Consider the following 19,401-nt stretch of genomic DNA (forward strand, 5'->3'; position numbering starts at 1 on the left):
AAAAAGAAAAATCACACAATGCTGGAAAGCATTGACATAGGTGCAGTTAGGGTGGCCACGGTCCGGTTTCGAACGGGAACCGATTCGATCAAAACCGGATTAAAATACGTCAAAATTGGAATCAGCTTCAAATCGGATCGAAACCGTTCTTCTATGATTTGGTTTAGGTTCATCATTTTTAAAAATCATGAACCAATGATTCTGAACCTGATTGAACCGATAATTCCAAATCGGATCAAACCGGTGATTTAAATACAAAAAAATTCAATAAATATTTCACTCTACTCCTAATTCATTTATATATATATATATATAATTAATTAATTCTCTACACAATTATTCTCTACACTCTCTTTAATTCTTAATACTCTTTTAATTTCTCTCAAATTTTCTAAATAATTATTTTCTACACTCCTTCTAATTCTCAGTACTTTCACAATTATCATACTTTATTATTTTTATGCTCACTGAAATTTTTAATACTATCTCAATATTCTGTTATTATTTTATATCTTCAATAAAATTTTCAATACCCTCTATTTTGATTTTTTTTCTTTTATATTTTTTTAATTATCAATTATCATATAATTTTTTTAAAAAGGGCAAGTAATACTCGATTCAACTTAATTCAACTAAACTTTTATCCCAAAAATTTATTGGGGTCGGCTATATGGATTCTCTTTCTCTACTCTAAACGATTTTGGGTTAATCCTTGGAAATGTGTAATGCTTCTAGGTCATGTTGTACTATTATCCTCCAAGTCAGTTTAGGTCTACCTATTATTTTCTTTTTATCCTTAACCCAATATGCTCTACTTGTCTAATTGGAGCTTTCCTATGTCTATACTTCACATGACTAAACCATACCCATCTCCCTTTTCTCAACTTATAACTGAAAATTTTGATTCCTCTAAATCCTAAAGGGATGCATAAGCAAAATTAAGTTCATGCACCTTTTTCTAATTTTTTTAAAAAATTAATTTTATATCTAGTTTTTTAATAAGTTCAAGTCTTTGCTTATTAAATTTTTATTAAAAATAAGTTATTTTTATTCTTATTTTTCTTATTTTATTTTGATTAAAAGATTTCTAAGAAAAATTAAAATATTTTTACAAATATAACTTAAATTCTAAATTAATAAAATTTTCCTCTAATTTTTTTTCTTTAAATTGCTCTTAAACCGCCCCTAAACAGCTTTCAAATCGTCTTGAACTGTCATTTTTCGAACAGTCCTTTAAACCGTTTTAAACCGGGACTCGATCTGAAACCGACAGTTAAAGAACCGTTTTCCAAACCATCCCATGACGGTTTGGTTCAGGTTCATGATTTCATTGAATCTGAACCGGCAGTTCATGAACCGTGGCCACCCCTAAGTGCAGTACATAGAATACAAGAGCATGCTATTCCACGTACATTCCGAAGAAGGCTGTATACTGATTTTACATATATTCTGAAGAAGGCTGTATACTGATTTTCCTTTAGACTTGTACAGAGTCTGAGATTATTCTCCAACTGTACAAGTGAAAACACAGACAAACTCTTAATATTTATACTATTGTCTATAAAGAGGTATCATGTTCAATAAAAAAGGTGACTCCTCTTTCTGATCAAAGAAGCAACCAGAAGGACCATCATTAGGTAACAGTGCTAATCTCACTGGATTTGCAGCCCCTTCTTCAACAGATAACATTCCATTGTTGTAGTTTATATCTGTTTTGACAAAGCCAGGGCAAACACAATTGACAAGGAAAGTTAGGACCTTCTTGGCTAGGATCCGTGTGCAGGCATTCATAGCAGCTTTTGAAAGCATATGGGCAGACAGATAAGCTGGCCAACCTTTGGTTTCTGGTGAACTTTCTTTAAGATCTTCTAGACACTTGCTCAACGCCTCATCAATTCTCCCTTCTGAAAGGTTGTCAGCATCAATTAACACTTCTTTAGCCCATTCATTTGCTACGTGCTGAAACAAATTACAAGAGAACATGTTAGTTATCACTATTACCAAAGTATCAATTTACAGGAAAAAGAACCACACTTTTGGCAAAATAAATAGTGGCTCAGCAGGGAATTTCTCATTGCTGTATTCTAAAGCTCAACAGGTAATGGCTTGAATCAAACTTAAGAAAGTTCCTTTATGACAATAAATGATCTTGCAGCAAAAAGGGATATGGTTTTACCGTCAACTTCCCCAAGAAGGACGAAACATTAACAATCCTCGGCGAATCAGAAAATTGGAGCAGAGGAACAAGTGCCTCAACCATTCTTTTTGCACCATAATTGTTTATTATCAGGCATTCTTCAACTAACTCGTAAGTTTGGATTGTTCTTTTATGCCATTGCCAATTGACATATGCACCTTCCTGCATCATCATGCTAGTTGTATGCATCATTACAGCCTAAAGTACAGTAGAAAAAATATATGGTATCTCTACCTGTCTAGAAACCCAAACCCCACTTCAAATCACAAAATTTCTGTATCAATAAAATTTGATCTAAACCAACCTGCTAACTTAAATCGTCCACAATCCAATGGTTTCATGTGCATGATAAATTATGAAAAGCACAGTTTGTAACTTGAATACTTAATTAGCCCAAAAAGCAGATTTGGGCATGCGTCTATGAGGGGTTTGCCTTCACATTAAAAGGGAGAACATGGCCCATACTATAAATTTACAGGAAATTGTACAATTATTCAGCCAGACAAATATTGCATGAAGCATCAACTTCTCAGGAACTGTATTAGCATTGACCTCCACATAAACCATCAATTAAATCACCCTTCCTTTAGGCTTCATCAAATATGTTCATTAATATAAACTTGCCAGATTCGGAACTGGAAGCATCACCATCAACTGTAAACTCCAATAATGCCAGCATTTTTAACCTGTACAGAGGTGCAAGTTTTTTAATCATTCAACTTATAAAAGCTCAGTAATAAGAACGAGATAAATTAGCAAACCTATATATAGAAGCTTTTTACTATAAAAAACGAGGTTCACTCCAGAAATTTCAATAGAAAAATGGATTAAAAATTTAAGATCTTGAAAATATTGTATTTCGAGCACCACTCAGTATTTCCACATCTCTCATCCTTATGCTCACTTCTCCTGTATATTGAGAAGCGAAAACTAAAGAAGAAGAAGCGGTACGAGATTCTACCTTGAAGAGATGGTAAGTAGGTTTTAGTGATACCAGGCCATCCAGCTTTCCAAATTGAGTTCTGATGAAATCAGCGAGAGCAACAACAAGGGCAGCATCAGCCACATCAAGTTGATGAAACACAACAAGATCAGAGAGACTAGAGTCTTTGAGTTTTTGAAGAGCTTCAAGGCCCATCTTCTCATCTCTGGCTGTTAATACAACGACAATCCCATTTGAAGCCAACTGCATGCAAATTTCAAATCCAACCCCCTTGTTTGCTCCTGAACCACTGCAAACCTGAAAAAAAAAAAATTGTCATAACAATAAGAAGCAGATAAAAAAGATTACTGTTTATGAGAAGAGCGAAAGAATTACCTCTTGGTTGCTTCTGCCAAATCTTGACAATATGAAGTTATGAACAGTGATAAGAATGAAATGATCGAGCTCTAACTGTTTAAAGCTTCATAATTGTTGAATGCCTAGAATTGTTACCATTTTTAATGCAAGATATTCACAATCAAAGTCAAGATTTTACCATGACCAAGCCTTGACTAATCTTGGCAAATCTTGATTGTATCTTGACTATATCTTAATCAACATATCTTCCACTTTATCATTAAGGGATAAGCGCCACTCCATAGCCATAAATAGCCATTCTACAAAGCCATTGCATAAACAAGAGACCCACTTCATATTCATAAATAGGTATTCAACCTAGCCATTGCACAGACAAAAGGTAAGCAAGTGAGAGTAGAGAAAAAGCCAAAAGTAGAGTGAGAGTGGAAAGAGAAATATTCACAAGCTTGCGAGGGTGACAGATTTAACTGTCCCTGTTTACTTAGCGAGAATTCTTTGATTGTCTTCCCTTAACATCTTTATTGCGTTTTTTTTTTTTTCACTAAATAAATTAATAAATGCCCAGAGTGTCATTTCCTCGTCAATACTCTCGTAACACTTACTGGTCCCTTTCAAATTTCATACACAAGCTCACTATGTGACCATCCTATTTGCTAAATCCACAACAAGACGTGTATGGTGAATGGATTTAAAAGCTGCAACGCAGTCTTGGACCACTGCATCCGATTATCTATTATAGTCATCCTCACAACTCATAAGTCATCATCCAACCATAAGTGGAAAGAAGCTCTTACGATCATGTTCAATAGAAAAGGTGACTCCTCTTTCTAATCAAAGAAGCAACCAAAGGATCATCATTAGGCAACAGTGTTATAATCAAATGAAAAAGAAATATGTGAAGCAAAAATATAGAGGATATATCGCTAACTTGCCCATTTGAGGACAAATTGATATAATAATAATAATAATAATAATAATAATAATAATAATGCATGTGCGAGGCATGTTTTATTTAATTTGTATTACTATTATTATTATAATTATTATTATTAAATCTCTTTTTATTTTATTACAATATAATATTTTATTTTAAATGATTATTTAATTATATTAATAAATAATTTAATATATAAATAAGATAAATATATGAAATTATAAGCCACTAAAAAATATTAACAAATAAATGATAACAGTTAATTAAATTCATGCCCAGAAGGTCTGCCATGAGGCGGCAGCGCCAATCTCGCAGGATATGCGGCTCCTTCTTCAATCAAAAACATGCCCTTATAGTTAGTTATATCTGTTTTCAAAGAGCCAGGACATATGCAGTTGATGGAGAAATTGGGGTACTCTTTGGCTAGAATCCTCGTGTGAGCATTCATTGCCGCTTTTGAGATTGTATAGGCTGACATAAATGTAGGCCAGTCTTCGGTTTCTAAAGAATCCTCCTTGAAATATCTCAGGAATTTACTCAAAATCTTATCTATTCTATCCTCTGAAGGACTATCAGCATCGCTTAGCATTCCCCTAGCCCATTCATTGGGTATACACTGAATAGATGCATAACACATGACAAGAAACTTATGATACATGGCATGCTATTCTACATACATTCTGAGCTGGATACCGGTGTTCCTTTAGACTTTATGATACAGAGTCTGAGATTATTCTCCAACTATACTATTCAAAACACACAGAAACTCTTACTATGTATACTTTTGTCTATGGAGATCTATCATGTTCAATCAAAAAGGTGACTCCTTTTTCTGATCAAAGAAGCAACCAGAAGGACCATCATTAGGCAACAGTGCTAATCTCACTGGACTTGCAGCCCCTTCTTCAACAGATAACATTCCATTGTTGTTGTTTATATCTGTTTTGACAAAGCCAGGGCAGACACAATTGATGCGAAAAGTTGGGAGCTTCTTGGCTAGGATCCGTGTGTATGCATTCATAGCAGCTTTTGAAAGTATATAGGCAGATAGATAAGCTGGCCAACCTTTGCTTTCTGGTGAACTTTCTTTAATATCTTCAAGATACTTACTCAACACCTCATCAATTCTCTCTTCTGGCAGGTTGTCAGCATCAACTAACACTTCTTTAGCCCATTCATTTGAAACGTACTGAACAAATTACAAGAGAACATGTTAGCTATCACTATTAGCCCAGTCTCAATTTACTGGAAAAACAACCACACTTTTAGTAACAATTCTCCTATTTTTCAGGCAAAACCAAGCAGTGGCAAATGTATTCTAGAATTCAACAGGTATACACTATACAAAAATATATTTTCAATGGCTTGAATCAAACTTGAGAGAATACTTTATGACAATAAATTATCTTGTAGCAAAAAGGGTTATGGTTTTACCATTAACTTCCCCAAGCTGGACGAAACATTAACAATCCTTGGCGAACCAGACAATTGAAGTAGGGGAATGAATGCCTCAACCATTCTTTTTGCACCATAATAGTTTATTGTCAGGCATTCTTCAGCTAGCTCGTAGGTTTGAGTTGTTCTTTTATGCCATTGCCAATTGACATTTGCACTTTCCTGCATCAATGAAAGAAACTTAATCATCGTGCTAGTTATATATGCACAATCAAAAGCAAAGGTTTATGGTATGCTCTATCCATCTAGCAAACCAAACCCCACTTCAAATCACAGAAATTTTCTGTATCAATAAAATTTGATCTAAACAAACCTTCTAACTTAAATTGTGCACAATTCAATGGTTGCATGTACTGATAAACTATGAAAAGCAAAATTAGTAACTTGAATACTTAATGAGCCCAAAATGCAGATGCAGGTATGTATCTATGAGGGGTTACCTTCACATTAAAAAGGAGAACTTGGCCTATACTATAAATTTACAGGAGATTGTACAAATATTCAGCCAGACAAATATTGCATGAAGCATCAAATTGTCAGGACCTGTATTATCATTGATCTCCACAAAAACCATCAATTAAATTACCCTTCTTAAGGCTTCATCAAATATGTTCATTAATAGAAACTTACCTTACCAGACTCAGCACTGAAAGCATCACCATCAACTGTAACTCCATTAATACCAGCATTGTTAACCTGTACAGAGGTGCAAGTTTTTTAATCATTACAACATATAAAAGCTCAATAATAAGAACCAAATAAACAAATTTGAAAACCTGTAGAAGATTTTTACTATAAAAAACGAGGTTCACTCCAGAAATTTCAATAGAGAAATGGATTAAAAATTCGTATTTCGAGCACTACTCAATATTTCCACAGTAGGTTTAGTGGTACCAGGATATCCAATTTTCCAAATTGAGTTTTGATGAAATCAGCGAGAGCAGCAATACTGGCAGTATCAGCCACATCAAGTTGATGAAACACAACAAGAGCAGAGAGACTAGAGTCTTTGAGTTTTTGAACAGCTTCGAGGCCTCTCTTCTCATCTCTGGCTGTTAATACAACCACAATCCCATTTGAAGCCAACTGCCTGCAAATTTCAAACCCAATCCCCTTGTTTGCTCCTGTAACCACTGCATACCTAAAAAAAAAAGAATAATTTGTCATAACAATGGAAGCAGAAGCAGAAGCAGAAGAGATAAAAAAAAGAGCGAAAGAATTGCCTCTTGGTTGCTTCAGCCATTGACGATGATATGAACAGTGATAAGAATAAACAATCGAGCTTCAACTGTTTAAAACTTCAAACTCTCGTAACATTCACTGGTCCCTTCCAAATTTCAATTACGAGCTCGCTATGTGACAATCCTAATTGGGAAATCCACGACGACACGTATATTATGAGTGGCTTTAAAAGCTGCAACGTAGTCTTAGAAACACTATCCACTAAGAAAATAATTCCTTGGAGCACTGCATCCAGTTATCTCTTACAGTCACCCTCACCAGTCATCATCCAACCATACAAGTGGGAAGAAACTCTTACTATCATGTTCAATAAAAAAAGTGACTCCTCTTTCCGATCAAAGAAGCAACCTGAAGGTGATCATCATTCGGCAACAGTGCTAACTCTCTGGACTTTCACTTCAGCCCCTTCTTTAACAGTCTATATTGCCGTAGCCTCGGCAGGAGAAATTATTCTATCCAAACGTTATACAGATAGACATTTCCATTTACTTTTAAGTCATACATGGGAAATTTCCATTGTCTTTAATTCACATAATTTTCATTAATAATTTTCCTAATTTTAATTAAATAAATATTATTTTCATAACTTTGAAAATTCTTATTTTTATGTTCTTAATTTTTTTTTTTTTTTTTTACTTCTCATGAAGAAGAATAAATTTTCCTAGTTTTCTATTTTTCTCGCAGTAAAAAGCATTGAAAATTAAACTTTGAGAATATAATTCTTTAACAAAATTATATGTGTCCTTAGCTTGCCCAATTGAGGATAAACAACATGCGAGGGAGTATTTCTGATTTTTTTTTTTTTTTAGTTGGCATATATCTGCATAAAAATTCATAGGACAAATATCACATCAGATAAGGCTCAAGGCCTGAATCCAATACAAGTCCTCCACCCAAACAACAAGCCCAATAAAGAGACCCAGCCCCTAATCAGACATGCCCTGCAATTATCCCATTAAAAACTCAGAAGCTTCTACCACTTGCAGCGCCGCCGACCAGTGACTGAGCGAGGGAGACCCATCGGAGTTGAACCAAAACAGAGAGAAACTCTCCTTCAAAGACTAGCAAAACAAAGAAAAATAGACAAAGCCAAGAGGGAATCGCCCCACAGCCACACGAAGTGAGCCAAACTGTTCCAGAGATGTACACAGACCTCGAGCCTACGCCATGGGAAGAAAAGAAAGGCAGTGGTCATGGCCTCCGCAACCACAAGTACAAATTATAATATCAAAACGAATGTGGTTGATCCATGAGCAAGAAGAGACCAGAAGGTCCGCCATGAGGCCGCAGCGCCAATCTCACAGGATATGCAGCTCCTTCTTCAACAGAAAATATGCCCGTACCATTAGTAATATCTGTTTTCACAGAGCAGGACACATGCAGTTGATGGAGAAATTGGGGTACTTTTTGGCTAGAATCCTTGTATGAGAATTGATGGCTGCTTTTGAGACTGTATAGGCTGACAGAAATGTAGGCCACCCTTTGGTTTCTAAAGAATCCTCCTTGAAATCTCTCAGGAATTTACTCAAAATCTCATCTATTTTATCCTCTGAAAGCCTATCACCGTCCCATTCATTGGGTATATACTGAAAAGATACATAACATATACGACAAGAAACTTGGGTTAAATTATCTACTGCTTGAGCTTACTCATGATTTCAAGCCAAGTTCGTCAGTATTGTACCTTCAACATTCCCACGGTAGAAGAAACGCTCACAATCCTTGGAGAGTCGGATAGCTGGAGCAGGGAAATAAGAGCTTCAGTTGTTCTTTTCGCTCCGCAGTAGTTTATGTTGAGGCATTTTTCTGCTTGTTCGTAGTTTTGAGTCAATACTTTACTCCAAACATTCTGCACATCTTCCTATATAAATGACAAACAACTCCAGTTAACTAGTTTTAATTTGAGCATTTGGCTAAACAAAAGGTAAAGAATCCTTTGCTAAAGCTTCTGTAAATTGGATCTAATTCTAAACTCAATCATCAGTTTAATGGAGAAAAATAAATCCTATGGGAAGGACTTGTGATGGGGTATCGGAAAGAAGATCCGAACATCTCACACCCAGGGTGTAAGCTCCACAAGATTGCACGCCTAGGTGTGAGATGAACGACCTTGACATTAGGTTCAGAGCAAACCTCAAGGCCAGGGCATGCTGTTCCAACCCGAATTCTCCAGTTTTCTCAAGAATTTCCAGTTCTAATTGGACTTTTATTTTACTAGATAAGTTTTGATTTAATTACCTAGTTTCTTTAATCTTTATTTCTAATTAGTTTAGGTTTTTAACTATTTCCTACTTAGATTCAGAGTTATAAACTCTATATATAGCATGCATTTTCATATTATGCATATTTTTTTAGACTTTCAAGTGTTTGATATGCGTCAAATTACCTCGGTTCCAGAAATGCTCAAAGTTGCTAATTTCTCTCTGTCTATAGTGGCTCCTCTAACTGCTGCATTGTTAACCTGTTCAATAACTAGAAGATATTAGTTTCCTTCCAATTTAAGATTTAGTGGCAACCCAAAGAAAACAAGACAAAGAAGCACACCCTCAAGATGAAGAAACAAGGAGCTGAAAATGGCCACGTACAGTACAGCCCGCAGGATTTGAGGAAGTTGGGTCTCGGACATACCAATATATCAAGTTCTCCAAATTGATGAATTCTGCCAGAGATGCAATGCTAGCAGGGTCCGTCACATCAAGCTGATGGAAAACCACATGATTAGAGAGACCAAACTCTTTCAAGTTTTTCAACAGCTTCAAGCCCTCTCTTTTCGTCTCTAGCTGTCAATACCACCGTGATTCCATTTGATGCCAACAGCTTTACCATTCCGCATCCAAGCCCTTTGTTTGCCCCTGTAACAACTGCATACCTGCCCAAAAAGGAAAAAAATATCAGAGGGAAAAGTGATGGAAAGATTTGGAAATCACAGTGACAGGAACTGATTGCTACCTTCTACCTGTTTTTAAATTTCTTGATACTTAGCAGTTGTTCCTGTAGCACCAGAAAAAACTAATTGATATTATTTGGTGCGTTTAGTGTATATATATATATATATATATATATATATATATATATATATATATATATATATATATATATATATATATATATATATATATATATTTCTTATAATTACGTGAGATTTAAAAAAATTATTTTTTTATAAAAAAATGAATGCTATTTTTATGTTCACCAAAAGTATTCTATAATTGTGTGTTATGCTATGAATTTTTTTTATATTATTATATTAATATAATTATTAAATAGAAAAATATTTATATTAAAAGTAATTATATTGCATATTAGTAATTTAGTTTAAGGTTAATTGATATTAATAATATAATATTTATTATTTAATTATTATAATATATTTAAAATATAATTTAATAATAATAAATATTTAATTATATAAAGAAAATAATATTGATTAAAAAAAATAAATTAATCAACTCATCTTATAGAAAACCTAACACTATTTTTATGGTATAATTAAATATGCTTTTATATGTAATAAATTAGCAATTCTAAATAGTTATCATAAAAAGTTCATAAAATATATATTTTTAATATTTTTAGATAATAATAATAATAATAATAATAATAATAATAATAATAATAATAATAATAATATTATTATTATTATTATTATTATTATTATTAAGTAAAATGACCCAAGTTTAAAAGATTTTATATTTCACCACCTAGGTCAAAAAGATATATAAAAAAAAGCTCAACAAATACCTCATTGGAATGCAAGTTTTATTAAAAAAATTCAGATTGCATTGTAACCACCTCCTGTACTAGGTAAACCCATAACAAAGTCTATAGCAATGTGCTCCCACTTCCACTCGGGAATAGGCAACGGCTGAAGTAACCCAGATGGTCTGTGATGTTCTGCCTTAAGCTGTTGACAAGTCAAACATTTAGCAACAAAGTCTGCAACATCCCTCTTCATGCCACCCCACCAATAATGCTCCCTTAAATCACAGTACATCTTAGTTGAACTTGGGTATACTGTGTAAGCAGAATGGTGTGCCTCCTCTATGATTTTTCTTCTCAACTCATCAACATTGGGGACACAAAGTCTAGTGCCATAACGAAGAACTACATCATCATTTAACATGAACCCTTGAGCTTGGCCTTGATGAATGCTATTTATAATCTCACACAACTGAGAATCCCTCTTCTGAGCAACCTTAATTCGATCAATCAAGATAGGCCTAACTCGAAAATGTGCTAAGAATGATCCAGCAACGATTTCAAACTCTACTTCTTGATCTAACAACTCATGTGATTCACCAATCAGAGGCCTCCTATTGGTAGATATATGAGCTAAACTACCAGAAGACTTCCTGCTTAGAGCATCAGCCACCACAGTAGCTTTTCCCGGGTGATACTATATGGTGTAATCATAATCTTTCAGCAATTCTACCCATCTCCTTTGCCTAAGATTAAGATCACGTTGGTCAAAGATGTATTTGAGACTTTTGTGGTCAGTGAAGATTTCGCAATTCTCACCATACAGATAGTGCCTCTAGATTTTCAAAGCAAAAATTACTGCAGCCATTTCCAAATCATGAGTTGGATAATTCTGCTCGTGCCTTTTCAACTGACGAGAGGCATATGCAATAACTAGTCCATGCTGCATCAAAACACATCCTAAACCAATCCTAGAAGCATCACAATACACTGCATAACCTCTTGATCCAGACGGAAAGGCTAACACCGATGCTGTAGTTAAATGAGTCTTAAGCTCCTAAAAACTTTTTTCACAAGCCTCAGACCACTGAAATTTCACATTCTTCTGTGTCAACTTAGTTAAAGGTGCTGCAATACGAGAGAAGTCTTAAACAAACCTTCTATAATACCTTGCTAAACCTAAGAAACTACGAATCTCTGACACAGTTGTGGGTCTAGGCCAATGAAGCACTGCCTCAACTTTCTTCTTATCAACACACACCCCATCCTTAGATAATGTATGGCCTAGGAAAGCCACACTATCTAACTAGAACTCACATTTTGAGAACTTGGCATAAAGCTTGTGTTCCTGTAAGGTCTGAAGGACAATTCTCAAATGCTGCTCATGCTCCTCTTTACTCTTTGAGTACACTAGAATGTCATCGATGAACACTATAACAAATTGATCTAAGAAAAACTTGAAAGCTCTATTCATGAGATCCATAAAAGCGGTTGGAGCATTGGTAAGACTAAAAGACATTACAAGAAATTCATAGTGTCCATACCTAGTCCTAAAGGCCGTCTTGAGTATGTTTTCTTTCTTGACCCTCAATTGATGATACCCAGATCGAAGATCAATTTTGGAAAAATACTTTGCACCTTGAAGTTGGTCAAACAGGTCATCTATGCGTGGAAGATGATACTTATTATGCACAGTCACCTTATTCAATTGCCTATAATCAATGCACATTCTCAAAGACCCATCCTTCTTCCGCACAAATAATACAGGAGCACCCCATGGAAAAACACTAGGGCAAATAAACCCTTTATCTAGTAGGTCCTGTAGCTGCTCCTTCAACTCCTTAAGTTCTGCGGGTGCCATACAATAAGGTGGCATAGATATGGGCTCAGTTCCAGGAACTAAGTCTATACCAAACTCTACCTCTCACTCCGGGGGTAAACCTGATAAATCTTCTGGAAACATATCAGGAAACTCTGTGCAACATTCCCTAAACCTGCACCTTCTACTTGAACGTCTCTAACATAAGCTAGATACCCCTTACACCTTTTTCGCAATAATAGGCTAGCACTCACTACTGAGATAAGATTACTAGAGGCTATATTGCGATCTCCCTGAAATTAAAATTCTGCCTCCCCAGGAATTTTAAAGAGTACAACTTTATTATGACAATCCAATGAAAAGTGATAAGTGGCTAACCAATCCATGCCTAAAATCACATCAAACTCAAACATATCCAAAGAAACAAGATCTGCAGCTAATTCCCTATCTCTAATGTGTACTATACATCCCCTATACACCATATCAGTGTCTATTGCGTTCCCCATAGGTGTTGATATAGATAAAGGATACTCTAACAAAGTAGGTCGTGTACTAAATCTCATGGAAAAGTATGGAGAAACAAAGGAATAAGTGGAACCGGGATCAAACAGTACTTTAGCATCAAATGAACAAATAAAAAGTGTACCTGTCACTACTGCATTACATGCCTGAGCATCCTACTGAGTCAAAGTAAAAACCCTAGCTTGACCTCTACCACCAGATGTATGTCCCTGAGTTTGAGCAGATCCTCTACCACCTTGACCATGACCACCAAAACCCTGACTTCTACCACTATACTGTGAAACTAGCTGAACCTGAGAGGGAGCAGAATGTGCTACCTGACCAGCACCCTGAGTTGTCTCACTAGTAGGACAGTCCTGTCAATGGCGTCCCAGCTGTCCATAACCAAAGCATGCCCCAGTAACCCAATGACAAGTGCCCTTATGTGGCTTACCACAATGCTGACAAGGAGTGGTAATAGGCCAAGTGCTAATCTGGTTATACCGAGCATTCCCTGCATGAGTCCTCTGCTCACGTCCCTGACCAACTCCAGATTGATGTGCCTTATTGACAATTGTAGACTGAGAACCCTGCTTATTATCTTGATAAGAACCCTGATGACTCTGTCCTATGTTAAATTGATTACCTTGACTATCTTTCTTAAACCGCTTGCACTGCTCACGAGCCCAACATTCATCATCATACATCTCCATCAACCACCTCCTCATATTTAGATAGTCGTAAAGGAGCTACATGATCAATTAGCCTGTCTCGTAAGCCCCTTTCAAACCTGTGAGCCTTCCTCTCCTCATTTGGAATCAAGTGTTTACCAAAGCGAAATAATTTGGTAAACTTCATCTCATTCTTTATAACTGTCATGTTGCCTTGCTTCAAGGTTTCAAACACCAAAGCCTTAGCCTCTTGAACACCAGGAGGGAGAAATCACTCTAAGAAGAGAGTGTAACACCCTAGGCAAATCCCACATCGACAAAACACGGGAGAGATGCTGGGTTTATAAGTTGGTGGTTTGTAACTCTTAGTGACGCGTTTTAAAACTGTGAGGGCTTCGGCCCAGAGCGGACAATATCACTAGTGGGCCAGGCCATTACATTTGTGGTATCAGAGCTGCTCCGCGTGCAACCTTGAACGATGGTGGGGCAAACCTCAGCGAGGACGCTGAGTCCCATAAGGGGGGTGGATTGTAACACCCTAGGCAAATCCCACATTGACAAAACACGAGAGAGATGCTGGGTTCATAAGATGGAGGTTCCTAACCCCTATTGACGCGTTTTAAAACCATGAGGGCTTCGGCCCAGAGCGGACAATATCACTAGTGGGCCGGGCCATTACATTTGATGTAATAGTCCGATCCTTCTCCAGTTAGTATTGTCCGCTTTGCCCCATGAGCCTCACGGATTTATCCCTTGGGAGGTTTCATTCCCAAAAGCGCTCTGACCAGGTGAGGAAGGCTCCCACATATATGGCCCAAATCTTTTCTTCCCGTTTCCGATGTGGGACACGAAGTTTTCACCCTAGTACGTAGCTGGTTGAACAAGCACGTCCCAACCCCATCCCTGGGTCATGACAAGCCCACCAGCTTCCGCCTGGTGCGTCCTCGCACCACACACCATACTAGAGGGAACCTAGCTCTGATACCAAATTGTAATAGCCCGGCCCACTAGTGATATTGTCCGCTCTGGGCCGAAGCCCTCACGGTTTTAAAACGCGTCAATAGGGGTTAGGAACCTCCATCTTATGAACCCAGCATCTCTCCCGTGTTTTGTCGATGTGGGATTTGCCTAGGGTGTTTCAGAGAGAGTGAAACTCAGGCCAGATGATAGAACCTTCGGGTCACCCATTCTTCTTAGAGATATACCACTCACGAGCAACTCCCTTAAGCTGATTTCCTGCCAACATCACCATCCTAGCACTACTGCAACCCATAGTGTCATAACACCTCTCTATGTCATCTAAAAAATCTAAGGGATCAGCTAATGCATCCTCTCTAGTGAACTCCTTTGGTTTTAGCTTGAGAAAGTCTGTAGAGTTAAGGAATCCAGCTCTATCCTAAGCTTGTAACACCCTCACTTTAGCTAATCCGTACATTCGACTGTTCCGGTGACCAATGTCTATCTGGACAGTTAGAATGACTGGAACTATATGTAAACAAGAGTGAGGAGTCATAAAGAAACCAAATAAGTGTAAGAAAAATATACAAAAGATTTTAGAAATAAAATACAACCAAGTTAAATGAGCCAATGCCCTAGCGATGGGTAACCCAGTGGGAAGTTGCGGTCCTCGCAGCTAGTAGCCCTAAACCCGAGGAAATTTTGATGAAATAATTTTTGGGACTCCAGAGAAGAGTCCTTGAGGTTTCGATATCATTAGAATTCCAAGAAAAGGCTTAGAAAATTTTTTTGATTGGTATAGACGATTTTGGCTCAATAAGCCAAACGGAGGGCATTTTGGTCATTTCGTCTTCAGAGATAATTTTTGGCCAACTTGTCCAATTAAGTAAATAATTATTATGATCTAAAATATGAATAAATATTGATAAAAATTGAATTGAAAATGAGTAGAAAAAAAAAAGAAAAGAAAATGGATGAAAATTTGAATTTTGACATCACATGATGTCATTAAACTACTTCCACTCAATCACCTTGCAACACACACTTTAAAACTCAATTAAAAAGAGATAAATGAGACAAAAATGAAAAGAAATAGTCTGCTATCTTCTTCAACCCAGCCGTGACTCTCTCCTCTTCCCTCTCCCTCCATTGATCTTCATCCTCCAAGCTCCATTTCCCCCTCCATTTCACCATAAAACCACTAGCTTGCTTCATTAAAATTTATCCTTGCAACTAGAGCAAGCTTGAGGCAGCAAAAAGGAAGAGAAAAGAAAGAGTTTTAGAAGCTTAAAAATTCCATCAAACAAGGTTAGTGCATATACTTCTTTCCTTCCTTCCTATCTTTTGTTTAGAAAGCTAAATTAAGTTCAATTTGTTGAAGAATTAAAGAAAATATGTATGTATAACCAACCATGAATTTTGGAAGCTTTAAGTGAGTGATGATTTTGATGATTTAAATGAATTAAATTACTTTAATGATGGTGTTTGAGGATTGTGTATGGATTAGAGGTTGAAGTCCAAGTGTTATGCATGAGTAGGAAAATTGAAAATTTAGGGTTAGGATTTGGGTAACAAATTTATGATTTTACTCATGTAGTGGTGAAAGGAAGTTCTAATGGTCAATTAGTGACCATTTCGTTGTGTTTGAGTAGGAAATGAAGTGAATTGTGCCATAGGAATTGAGGTTAGAGGTGCTGCCTTGAGTGACCTGCAGGGCTAGATATGAGTCCAGCAAGGTTGGGCAGCTTTAACTTGAGTTGTGTAGGTTTAATTGGTGAAAGGCCAATTGGACATGAAACTAAACACATAATGGCACAACTTTGATGAAGAAAACTTTCCTAGAAAACAAACTTAGGATGACCTAAAAATTGGCCAAATCTGGGTAACCAATTTCGAACTGGTAAAAGTGACCTTTGGCCATAACTCAGTGTAGAAATATCTAAATGACCTAAATTTTATATGTAACACCCCAAAATTTTAAAATTTATGAGCATTTTTGGTATTTTAATTTTATTTAAATTTTAGGAATTTTTTTTGAAATTTTTTCAGATTTTAAAAATCGGGTTCGATTTTCTGAAAATATAAACTTTGATGATTTTTAAAAATTAATTTAAAGACCACATGGCAAAACTAAAAATATATTTGGAGTCTACGTATTTTTCTGAGTTTTATGGAATTTTTTCGAAATTTTTGGACCTCGTTTTCGGTCCCGAGGCAGAGTAAAAATTCAAAATTATGTATTTCGAATCGAACCGGCCGAATCGAACCGGACCGGATCGGACCGATCGAATCGGACCGGTCTTCTTCTCTTTTTCTCCTCCCTCCCGCGCGCGATGGCCCTCTCCCTTTTCTCTCTCGTTTCTCTCTCCTCCCCACCCCCAGCCGGCCACCACCAGCCTCAAAGATACGGCGCCGCCTGAAATGACCAGTGGCCGGCACGCCCAAATGGATCGAAAATGCGCGAAAATGCGCCCTCGCTGCGCGCAGCTTCCCCGACCAAATCCGGCCGATCCAACCACCGATTGGACCGGGTCTTGTGTCAAAAATTATCTACTCGGCGAGAGCTTTCCATAGACACCAAGAACGCCGAAATCCATTGAGCGGTTTGTCCGATTTTTGCTCGGGAAGATTTTAGCCCATTTCGACTTTTGGGCTAGATTTCTCGAGAACCGTGAATCCCACGAGAAAACCGAGGCTACCAGCACGCTCCATTCGTCGAGAGCTTCGTAACGACATAAATTTCGAATTTTTCCGACACCGTTTTTCGGTGGGTCCCACGGAACTTCGCAGTGTATTTTCGAGCATTAAATGAGCTTAGAAAATTCTGAAAAATTTATGTACTAACCCCCGTGTTATGGGCTTCGTGTAGGTATCCTCAATTCGGAAATTCGGCGATTGGCAAGTTCGCAAATTTCGGGCCAGACCACTTCTTGGAAAAGTCTCCGAATTGGACCGAGGTTTTGCCTACCCCCCCATTGTCAGACGTCCCGAGTGTGTCCCCGAAGTCAGAATCGGCAAAGGTAAACCTGAACCTTGTTTTTTCGTAATTTTCTAGTGCTTAAATAGGATTAAAAATCCATAAAATATTCGTGGTAGCTTAGAAAATTACGATTCTTTTTGCGATAGCTTAGTAATATTGCTAAGGACCGCGGGGCAAAGTTTTATAGTTTTTAGAGCTTGTTTGGGCAGTTTTTGCAAAAATGATCAATAATAAGGACTAAATTGATATTTTGCGTATTGTGATGGGTGATTGATTTGTTGGGCCCAGGAGGGGCTGTGTGATATGATTGAACTGTTGATATATGGATTGTGAATATAGAAGTGCGTTTTTAGCCCTTTTGCAGGTTGGGTAGGTCCTAGGTATAGGGGAGACTCTGCCGGATTTTCGGCACGACTTAGGACGTATTGGTCTTTTTCTTTGTTTGTATTGAGTCAGATTTATTAAATGATTGTAATAAAATTGTCAGGTGAGCCGGGACAGCCTTCTTCCTCCGCCCAGCCGCCACAGTGATTGTCGTCAAGTCTGTGAGTAAAATATTAATTTTAATTGTAATTTCAATATTATTATATGTTCAGCATGCCCATGCATCACTTATATGCATATATTTATGTAGTTAAACTCTAGGCACGATTTATGATGCATTGATAATCATAAAGTGCCATGATGTTGTTGTGGTAATTTGGAGCAGCAGGTGCGCGTTGGTGTGCGTGTGATGTGGTGTGGACTATGGATAGGGCGGCGATCACGCTTGAGTTCTTCACTGGAACCCGATCCTTCGAGGGTAGTCACGGCTTGAGTTCTTATTTGGGACCCTCGATTTGGTTTATTAAGCGAAAGTCCGCTTGAGTTCTTCACGGCACGGAGTTGGATTTAAGAGAGCTGTATAGGGGATCAGCTCCCATATGTTATGATTGATGCTACGGGGTGCGTGAGTGCTCCAAATTACCTTTTTGATGTTATGATGTGAAAATGATGTAGATGTTGCATTTCACTTTACAGGGTGCATTAGTTTTAGATAGTTATAGAGATTATGGTTAAAATTGATATTTTACTCTCTGAGTCGAACGCTCACTCCTGTTCAAAAATTTTTACAGGCCACAGGAGGATATTTTGTTGCAGGTTAACTCGCTTTTCTACCTCGCAGGTTGTTTATCAATATTTGTGTAATTTTAATTACTCCTAGAATTTCCGCATGTGTTAGCAGTAATTATTTGAATTTGGTCTGTAATATTATTATCGAGTTGGACACCGTAAACTTAATATTTTAAGTCTGCTTTTGATGGATTGGATGAGGAGCTGAGCTCCCATTTATTATTATGTTGATGAGTATGTGGAGGGTGAGCTGAGCTCCCCAATGGATTGTTTATTGTGTTTACAGGTCGGGTGAGTCGAAAACTCTCCGTTGGAAAGCCCATTTTATGGCCGGACTCTGTCCGTTTGTTTTCTTAAATTTGGGCCCAATGGGCCTTAGAGTTGGGTTAATGAACAGTTAGGCTTACAACGGGCCTCGGGGGCTTTAGGCTGGCCCAGGTCCTAGTGCCGGTCCGGCCCATAGGTTGGGTCGTGACAAATGTGGTATCAGAGCTTAGGCTCCAGATTCTTAGGGAATGTTGTCTAAAGTGTTG

The 19,401-nt window shown here is 37.2% G+C and overlaps 1 protein-coding gene and 2 pseudogenes across 2 annotated transcripts; all 3 read right to left on the reverse strand.

Annotated features, from left to right (window-relative positions):
- Positions 1-1,447: 1,447 nt before the first annotated feature.
- On the reverse strand, positions 1,448-5,068 carry LOC110669487 (short-chain dehydrogenase/reductase 2b-like; annotated as a pseudogene).
- LOC110669539 ((+)-neomenthol dehydrogenase) lies at positions 5,055-7,537 on the reverse strand. Of its 2 annotated transcripts, none has more exons than XM_058142139.1 (5): positions 7,110-7,537; positions 6,781-7,027; positions 6,522-6,582; positions 5,866-6,048; positions 5,055-5,620 (listed from the first exon to the last, which is right to left on the reverse strand). In XM_058142139.1, exons 2-5 carry the CDS (start codon positions 6,930-6,932, stop codon positions 5,243-5,245), a joined length of 774 nt encoding a protein of 257 aa, XP_057998122.1. In that variant the 5' UTR covers positions 6,933-7,027; positions 7,110-7,537; the 3' UTR covers positions 5,055-5,242. The 2 variants fall into 2 exon arrangements, with proteins under 2 accessions (XP_057998122.1, XP_057998118.1); XM_058142135.1 differs by having other exon boundaries at positions 6,517-6,582; positions 7,110-7,533.
- Positions 7,538-7,907: 370 nt separating this feature from the next.
- Positions 7,908-13,875, reverse strand: LOC131177995 ((+)-neomenthol dehydrogenase-like; annotated as a pseudogene).
- Positions 13,876-19,401: the final 5,526 nt, after the last annotated feature.

This window comes from Hevea brasiliensis, chromosome 2 (genome assembly GCF_030052815.1).
Source record: "Hevea brasiliensis isolate MT/VB/25A 57/8 chromosome 2, ASM3005281v1, whole genome shotgun sequence".
Classification (NCBI taxonomy): Eukaryota; Viridiplantae; Streptophyta; class Magnoliopsida; order Malpighiales; family Euphorbiaceae; genus Hevea; species Hevea brasiliensis.

Bases quoted from the DNA above. Each gene is read 5' to 3' on its own strand.
- LOC110669539 (XM_058142135.1), bottom strand. From the start codon at position 7,129: ATGGCTGAAGCAACCAAGAG. The intron at 7,028-7,109 runs GCAATTCTTTCG...TTTTTTTTTTAG, and splicing joins ATGGCTGAAGCAACCAAGAG to GTATGCAGTGGTTACAGGAG. The intron at 6,049-6,516 runs GTAAGTTTCTAT...TCATTGATGCAG, and splicing joins TCAGTGCTGAGTCTGGTAAG to GAAAGTGCAAATGTCAATTG.